We start from the raw sequence: 9,858 nt of genomic DNA on the forward strand, positions 1-9,858 counted from the left end.
CACAGGAGCTGGTCTGTTTCTGAAAGGTTTACTATGCCCAGCTTATAGTTCTATTTTTTCCATCTTCTCTTTGACAGTTACAGTGCAGGTACAGAAAAAGAATAAAGATAATCAGATGTTACAAAGACCACCCATTGGTAGTTTCTGTTAGTCATGCATTTTCTGAAGTACTTTAATGAAACAACTGTTTATCAATTGCAGTAATGGAGCCCTGCATATCCCTTGGAGTGACAGAATTGGAGTGGGTCATAACACAGCTTCTAGGATAACCTAGAGAAAGTAAAAGATGGCGGTCTGCCACCTTGAGCCCTATCTTTGAATATAACATTTTCTTTCCCAACCAGTTTATTGAAGAGCTTCCACAGATTGTGATATCTAATTAAGAGAAATTATGCTGTATATGTTCATCTGCACATATGCATGTAGGAAATACATGCACATCTTTGAGGAACATATCCCCAATTCTCATAATAAATAGATGACATACATTTAGTTCTGTGTAACAGTTGAAGTAACTAAGGTATATAAAACAAACAAACAAACAAACAAATAAACCAGGAAAAGGCAAAAGCAAGGATGGTCCCCATTGCCTGCCATCCAAGCCCTTTACTTTAAGCTACCACATAGTACTATTGCCAAAACACTCTTACAATTACTAATAAGAGTATCATTACCTTTTTAAACACTGTTCATGGAGAGGATACCCTTCTTCCTTGTCGCTGTCCTTTAAAGGTTAGGGGGTTTATACCATGGAGAGAATTACTAAAGAGAAACACAACAGTTTTACTCAATTCACATGGATTTCCTTCAATGGTCCTCTTCCTTAAGCCAATTCTCCTATACCACTCACTTAATGCTTTCTCTCCTACCTATGCTTTGTAATCAGAAAACAATATGACTAATGTACAATGTGATTCAATTTGAGTATATTCTATGTATAAGACTCAGAATAATTCAAGCAATTGAAATTATGCTTCATTTATCTGAAGCTCTGTATGGAAGTTGTCCATAGTCTAGGTATTAGCACATGGACACAAGAAATAATGCCATGAAAAAGAACTTCAACGTCTTGTCAGTCAAATGAACATGGTAGCTGGAGCTGGTGCTTGTGATCAATTTATACATCAGAGATGGGAATATATATATATATATATATATATATATATATATATATATATATTGCTTCTAAGAATTCCATGTATGAGTACAAGTATATATTGTTCATATTCATTGCCCATACTCCTTGAACTAACTTCTGGATCCCCCTCCTATTTTCCATCCTGCTTCCAAATTCATGTGCTTTATTTTTTTAAAGCCCACTGAATCAAATTTGTGCTATTGGTGTGGGATCATCCACTGGAGCATGATTGGCCTACTAGAGACCACACCACTGAAGAATATTTACCCTTCTTGTTTTAGCAGCCATCAGCTGTCACTGGCTCCTCAGCTTGGGGGGGGGGTAGACATTCATTGACTTCTCCCTGATCCATGTTGACTTTCTGGATATTGTATAGGTCTTGGACAGGAATCCACAGCTGCTGTGATTTCAGGACTGTTCTGTTGTGCCCAGAGAACACTCTCTTCTTCCCAGTCCTCCCCATCCTCTAGCTATTTAAATCCTTCTATGCCCTTCTGTGATGCTTTCTCTGCCTTGGAGGGGCATGTGTAATGTAGATGTCCTTATTTCTGAGTACTCCACAGACAGTTATTCTCTGTATTCTAACTAGTTGTCAAAACCAACGTTTCAGTGTTAACTGCTGTTCACTGTACAAATAAGCTTCTATGATATGTCAACTCTGTGAGTTTCATTAATTAGAGCTATAGGGATACATATTTTGAGAGAAATTTGAAACTATATCCATTTAGCAAAATAATATTTGTAAGTTCACACCTGTTGCCTATGAGCTATGTAGTCACTTGTTCCATGCATGAACCAGGTCTTCAATAACAAAGTTCTTGGTCATCCTCATCATGTTCTTGCTACTATTGCATCAATTGGGTTATCTTGCCAGGTTGATTATTACAGTAGCTCTCTAGGCTCATAGCTGGGTCCAATTGATGATGAGTTTTCTCTCCAAACAGGCATAATAATAGCTTCTAGCACTATGAAAGCTAAAACAGTAGAGGGGAAGTATCCCAATCAGTAACAGCTTGATTTCTCCAAGTCCTGTGATCAAAGTATGTGGTGCCTTCAGCAATAGAGTCTAGCCATGAAGTTCTGGTGGGCAACAAAGAGCAATGCCAAAAGTCTGTATTGTTTGTGGGTTTCTAGGATCCTCAAGACCAAAAACAACTAGAGAGGATGTCACTTACACTTGGTACTGCCCTTTTCATTTGGCAATTTACATATTCTGAGAAGAGCACTATACCTTGTGTGTGAGGTAGTTTTATTTGTGTGTGTGTGTGTGTGTGTGTGTGTGTGTGTGTGTTAGTAGGTTTCCATATGGCTTTCTCAAATCCCCTTAAATGTCCCTACTCCTACCTGCCTCTATACTTTCCCTACTTAACCCTCCCCGATTATTTTCCTTTTCCCTTTCTATGGCCTATGCTATACTATGCCCCATCCCTCAAGATCTTTCCGCCTCCCCATAAGTAGTTCTGAAAGGTGATTTCATAAAACACAGTAATTTTCTCTACCTGTACAAAAGACAATTCCACTTTTAACTGAAAAAACTTAATTGAAATTCCTGTTCCCTCTCTCTATATATGACTGCTCTCTTTACTCAAATCTCTCCATCCTCTGAGTTTATCTTCCTCCTCTGGACTAACTAGGGACCCTCTTTATTTCCTCATTTACCCCTTCTGATCACATGTACCATGCAAGCTCCCCCTCTATTGCTTCCACATCTACCCAGTCTCTGAATATGGTCCTTTTTTTACTTTGTTTCTGCAGTCACTATAAGCTCTGTCACATCAGAAGACTCAAAGGTAGGAGCCTCAAATGAGAGAGAAGAGGTGACACAAACACACATGCACACACTTTGTATGATTATAACCCTTCTTGAAGAAATTAATAAGTTCAGGAGTTCAATTTAAAAAAGAGTGGAGAAAGTCCACTTTAAGCAAGGTATTTTAATTTGGTTTTACATTTATTCTGATATGGAAAAATGATTCGCGAGACTGGTGTTTAATTTATCAGTCAGGAGATCTACGAAAAGCAAAGTATATAGTCAGTAGATACAATGTAAGAACTGGAGCCATTCAGAAGAGTAGTAATATGACATATGGTTTGTAAAGTACAAACCCAACGTACACTGAAAACCCCTCAAGAATATATTTTTATGTAGATCACATTTATAGTGACCAAATTGTAATTCAATTTGGTCTCTAATTTCTGTTTGGAATGTAGAGGAGAACTAAAGATTCAGACCACAATTACATAAACTAGATCCATTAGAGGTATTAAATATAACACATAAACACATAGAGTTTATTTTAAATAAATCAAATATCCTGGTGTCAAGGCCACAAATTATGAAATTGTGTTTGGTTTGCATCTTAACACCAAAACTTGAAAATGGTGACTGACTAAACTGCTCTTTGAATCCACAGTTAGGACCATGCCAAACCACATATTCAGACAAACAAATCAATGCATACCCATTGCTGATGTAATTGTGGTCAGGAGACAGAGCATTGGAGTGTCCCCACAGTCACCCTAAGATAGGGCTTCAGAATAGATCATTTAAATTAGGTCAGACATGGAAAACTAAATGTTTTTCTGTTTAATTGAGGTTTGTTATTGGTCATCTTATCAGAATAAAATAACAACTGGAGTATGGCATCTTTTTAAAAATATGCAGAAAAATAGAAGGTTTAAAACCATGCAAGAATGCAAAATCCTCTTCCAGAGGATTACTATATTCAGTAGCTGTATTTTTTCCACAAGGCTGTTTTCCCCTTGTTTATGTCCTTGCCTTGACACAGTAGGGTCACAGTGTAGCGTCCTCAGGTGATAAGAGTATGACTTCAGTGCTGAGCAATACTAAAGAGTCATTTTCTCTGCTGGTAACCCTTTGCTAAGTCATTTGTCCTGAATGAGTTTTAAGAAATTTGTATTGACTTGAGTGATATTTTTGTTCAATATACTATTAAGGAAGTAGAATATAAGATTAAATTTACAGTTCCTTGAACTTACTGCTGATGAATGCATTGTATAATGCATTATATGCTGTGTTTTTCATTTCTTATTCTGAAAACCTGAAATAATGGGCTGTTAGGTTAACATGAGTGTGTGTGTGTGTGTGTGTGTGTGTGTGCGCGTGCGTGCGTGCGTGCGCGCGCGCGCATGTGCACCTGGGTGTGCATTTGAGAGGTGGGAAAAGGAGAGAGAGAGAATGAAGATGTAAAGAAGGCATATATCTTCTCAGTCCCACTGTCTAAGGACCACCAGGATCTACTTTATGCTATAGAACAGCGTGTATGAGAACCCCTAATCATCATCACAGTCATCATTGTTATTGACAGCAATTGACAACATCTGCATTTTGGGTGCTCTTGAGTGGCTATTAAAGGCCCAGGGGTCTTTTATATTTTGAGCTCAAGTTTTGACCCTCACTGACTACCTGTTTTTTTTTATTTATTTACTTATTTCTTAATGGGTTTGTACCATATATTTATGTGATCATTACTTTCTGTGGGCTCAATAGGATGGAGTTCTGACTCTATCATGTCTCCCTTAACTGGAGGACTGGAAGGATTTTCTTCTTCCCTTCTTGTTTTGGCATCCATTCTACCTATGTACCTTTTGTTTATAGTAAGTGCATCGATCAATCATTCTCCTTATCCACAGGCCTTTTTCCCACTCTCCTTTTGTCTATTTCCTTAAGGGCAGCTACCAACCTCCTTAGTCTCTTTCAATGTTTTTTTCTTTGCTGAGCCCTGATTGTTGTAGACTTTCTGAGCTATTTCTAAAAGCTGGAGCCTATTCATAACCTTGAATTGCTGTAATTTTTAAGGTTTCTTTCTGATGTCTGAGTCTGACAGCATGACAAAGGCAATATTTGTTGATTGCTCATTTTCTGAGATATCTGGATCTATTAAGGTAAACATTAAGTATTGTCAGGGGTCATGCAAAAGGAATAGAAAACAGCTTTGGAACTCATGGAAAATGGCCCAGGGGACAGCATTATCACACTGGATGATCCTTGGAGATGCAGAAATCCAAAGACTACTTTCCTGAAGATATCATGCAGTTAGTGAGCCTTACTCTGCTTATTGCCCTCATAGTCACCGCATCCATCATAATCTATGAGTTGTATGAAAATTCTAAGGGGGTTTCTAGCCCCTCAGGAGGCAGTGTCATTGGTACTTATGATAACAGTGACTGACTTTTTCCAAGCATTACTGCTGGAACAGATTAATGACCCAGCCACCACTCTTAAAAGAACCTAGAGATGTAGAATTGTTAGTAAAGTTAGGTTAATATGATTTTGTCAATGGCTTTGATGTAGAAAATCTTGGGGAGCAAGTTAAAGTTTAGAGAGGCATACTTTTGTTAGTTAAGCAAGTGACTTGTTGAGGTCAAGGAACAAGAACAAAGGCTACCTGGCTATTACTAGCTGACATGCCTTTCTTGATAAAGATGGATTGGTGATCAAAGGTGATGATTAGTTTCTTGTAACCATTTTTGCCCTCAGCTTCCTGATATAATTAAATAAAAAGAAAATTGTTGATGAATGGGTATGCACCCTGAGGATTTAAAGTAGAAATGAATTTTTATATAAAAAGTTTATTTGTGATTATTTTAAGATTTTTTTTATGATTACCTATTGAGATAATAATAAAATGATTGACCTTTTGTAACTGCAATATGTAGGCTGTCAATAAAAGAACTGGCTGAGAAAACTGCCTTGCTTGCTTACACTTTGTTAATCTATAACAATTTGCTTAGACCTAAATGTATATGAGTCCTTGGAAATGATTTGTTTTTCACCTGTAATCCTTAAAATATTTAACCATGTAAGAAAAATGGGGAGCATGCATTTTTTTTACTTGTATGCATTATAATCATTCACTTGAAAAATAGCTTGGAAGATTTTTCTGGAGTATATAAGCTGTAGGAGAAAAATTAAGAGATATAGAAGAAAAAAATCAGGAAATATGTAAAAGTAAAACATCAGGGAAGAGGTAAAGGAACAAATAAAGGTGAGAGACCCTGATATGTTGAATATTGTGTGTGTGTGTGTGTGTGTGTGTGTGTGTGTGTGTGTGTGTGTGTGTGTGTGTTCTCTTGTGTGTTTTCTCCTTTTTCCTAGCTGCTGATTCCAAATCTACCAATAAGCCCTGGTAAATTTTGTTCAAAGCCTCCTTACTTCTGTCAGTGTGGTGTTGAGGTCCTGTATATTGCATAATTGAAAAGACAGTATGTGGTTGTGGCTTATTTTTTTTTAATATGCAGGAAAGTAGAAAGTTAAATGAAAACCTGCAAGAATCCAGAAAACACTTTGAATGGCACAGGTGACATTCTTGCCTTCACATATGGGTTTTGGTTTGTATTTATTTATGGTATAGTTCTTCTACCTTCTGGTGGAAGTTTGAGACTCCTGGATCACAGAGGCAACATTAGTATTCCAATGTTAATATTTTCATGATTTATTGAAACAAAATGTAGAGATCATCACATGATCTCACACACAAAATCTTTGATAAAATGTCTTTATTCCTCTCATATTGCCTAGAGTAAGAGGCACTTATTTTACATAAAGGAACATTGGATGTTCAGATCAACACAATCCTGCCTTTTCCAAAGCAGACTGGGTGAGCAGGAGAGTGTAGTTGATGAAATGACAAGTATGCTTTTGGGTTTTGCTTTGTAGGTGTGTCCATGCTGTCTTGGAGTCTCCTCAGCTTGCTACTGCCCTTCCTTGGCTTCCTTCTCTACATGGAATTCTGAATGTTGTGACATCTGCTGTTCCCAGCCCAGCTCAGAGGATACCCTTCATCCTGGGATGACTGTAATTCCTTCTAATCCCTGCGGCTCCATCCTAAACCAAATAAATTAGACTCTAACAAGCTATTCAGCTGATATCCAACACATTATGACCGAGGCATTCAGGAACCCCTTCATCTAAAAGAATAACTTTTCAATGGAAACAAAATGATTTTTAACTCGTTCCAATATGCCTTATAAACCATTTAACCTGATTCTGTGAGGGTTGCATGATTCAATTCAATGGACAAGTTACAGTGTTCAATTCAAAACCATAGGTTGTAGAGTGAAAGTAAAATCACCATACATGGTGCTTTACATTTAATGACAAGTTGTGAAATTTAATAGAGGTTGAAATGTTGATCGTATGTGGTATGTGTAAGAGTAATGTAGTCTCTTATATTAGCCTATCTGTTTGAGGTACTGTATATTTTTCAAAAGTCCCTGCCACTCATCATATTTTGAGTTTTCCATAAAATTAAAGCATAAATAGAACAAAAATGTTTTGACATAAACACCATTACCAAATCACCTTACTGAATGAGTTGAAAAGTTTTTGACTATGAAAACCAAATTATAGAACTTACTATCAGTATTCTTGTTTTTTGAAGTAATTTTCTACATATTTGCTTTTCAGAATCTGTAAGCCTTGTCGGTTAGTTTTCTAATGCTGAGGTTCACATGCCATGTGAGGATTTTTTACTTTTATATTCTAATCTGAAATTGTTTTGTGCTTTTCCTCTCATCGATGTCAAGCCACAGAACTTGCCGCTCATCCTGGAGCTCTGGCTACTGCTGCATACATGCATATGTGGAGTGACAGGTTTGGGGGGAGTAGCCTGCTTCCATTTCTATTGCAACATGATGGTCGTCTTTACACAGTTAGAAATAAGTGACAGTACAGTATCAGAATCTTTGAATGTTCTTGTTGCTCCAGTTTTGTGCTTCATGCCTAAGTATAAACTCTCTTTATAGAAGGTGTAGAATCAAGAAATCACATGCAGGTTGAAAAAAAGCTACAGAATTCCATTTAAAGAAATTTAAAGCTCGTTTCCCATTCCAATGCAATACTGAAAACTGGCTAAATATACCAAATCAGAATGTTGCTAGTGGTCCTAGGAAGAATATGCAAAGCTGGGAGGCAGGATGGGTAGACAGTGTCCTATCCAGGGATGTCTCCCAAGTGTTGATGTGGAGGAATTTGTGAGATATGAAAGGGAAACCTGTGTTTCCTCATTATCCTTGGTGTGCACGGAGATGTGTCTGAGTGTGGGTGTGAAAGAACTTGGGTAATAAAAATTAGCTGGCTCCTGAAATAGTGCAATGTTTGGTTTCTTGAGAAGTCTAATCCTATTTTATTAGCACAATATTGCTGGCTAATTAGAGACAGAGTTTATCTTTTTAGAAAGGATACCCTATAGGTCCATAAAGAATATTTACAGGAAGCAAAAATAGATCTATTAATATGTTACCCCTATCTTTAATTTGTATAATTTTTGTACTATATGTGTAAATGTTAAAGTCCTCATTATGAAAATATCAATAAATATTTCATTGATTTACACTTAACACTTTGTTATACAGATGAAGCTTTTTAAAATCAGTAAAAACCGATGCTTTCCCAGTAGAAGTATGTCAACAAATCATTGACAGGTTTCATAAAATATTTAAAGATTTGAAAAAAAGAAGAAAATGCCTTCATACGTTAGGGAGATGAACACTCTGTAAGCTTTCTGTACAAATGTTGTGTTTTCCTTGTTACATTTGGGGTTTTCCTCTTGCGATGTGACCCATGTTGGGCATTTTTATATCATCAATAATGACTACATCTTTTGCCAAATGCATGCTTGCCTTTTATTTCCTAATATATGGTAATAAAGACCAAAACTGGCTAGATTTTGCATGAAACGGTTCTGAAAGATAAGAAAACAGACTTGAAGGTTGTTTAGTTTTAACTATGTGGTGGATAAACTCAACTCTCTCATGAACTAATGATTCTGCTTTTCATTTTCTCACTTAATTGTACAGAAATGACTGGGACCATCAGTTTTAAATGGTTGTCAAGCTAACCAATGTATCATATGCTTTAAGATGCAAGATTCTTAATTAAACTTTATATAGCTATAGACACATCTGTTGTTTCTTTGTATTTCAGGAAAGGTAATAGTAGTTTTATTTGATACTGATAAATAACAAATTGATTTTTTTAGTTATTTTTTATCATTTTTTTCAATGGAGTAGCATAGGACTGTGGTTTGTCCTTTTTATGAATGAATACAAATTATAAAGAAATAAATGTCTTACTGTTGCCCAAAAAGTAACTGTCCTTTTAATTTACCTGAAGTTAATTTTTTTTTTAGAAAATTTTCATTATGAGCTTGATGTTATGGAGTAATTACTCCTGGGTAAGTAAAAATTCAGAGTTGAAATAGTTCACTGGCATGAAACTCCACACAGGCTAGAAATATGGCTCAGCAGTTAAGAACGTTTACTGCATCTTTATCAGACATCTCACTGTCAAATGTAACTCCAGGTCTAGGAATCTGATGCTCTCTCTTGACTTCATGACCACCTGCATGTATGTGAGAGGAACGTAAACTTACCCAGACACGTACATATAAGAAGAACAATAATAATTTTTTAAAAATCTAAAAAAGCAAAGCAGATCTATAGCCAGAAACAATCACACACTGGAAACACTAGTGAGTATTACATGGTTTGCTGCAGAATACTAGGGCAGGATTCTAGACGCCCAGAATAAAAAAAAAAACAATTTGCTTAATCTTGAGTGTGCTGAACTTCATGGAGGAATTACATAAATCCAATAATCAGGCAAGGAGCCTAAAACACATAAATCTTTTTCAGAGTCCGGAGAAAAATTAAGCCCAGGACTCTGTTCCTGGAGCTTTCTTTGCCTTTTGTTGATC

At 36.4% G+C, this 9,858-nt stretch overlaps 1 protein-coding gene across 2 annotated transcripts in view; it reads left to right on the forward strand.

Moving 5' to 3' along the window:
- The window catches only part of Cntn1 (contactin 1), a 258,096-nt gene extending 249,039 nt beyond the window's left edge, over positions 1–9,057 (forward strand). For both annotated transcript variants that reach the window (XM_051189700.1, XM_051189701.1), the window contains exon 24: positions 6,819–9,057. In XM_051189700.1, the coding sequence (XP_051045657.1) occupies positions 6,819–6,895 (77 nt within the window). In that variant the 3' untranslated portion in view covers positions 6,896–9,057. The remainder of the gene's footprint in view (positions 1–6,818) is intronic.
- Positions 9,058–9,858: the final 801 nt, after the last annotated feature.

Source organism: Phodopus roborovskii, unplaced genomic scaffold, assembly GCF_943737965.1.
Source record: "Phodopus roborovskii unplaced genomic scaffold, PHOROB, whole genome shotgun sequence".
NCBI classification, from domain to species: Eukaryota; Metazoa; Chordata; class Mammalia; order Rodentia; family Cricetidae; genus Phodopus; species Phodopus roborovskii.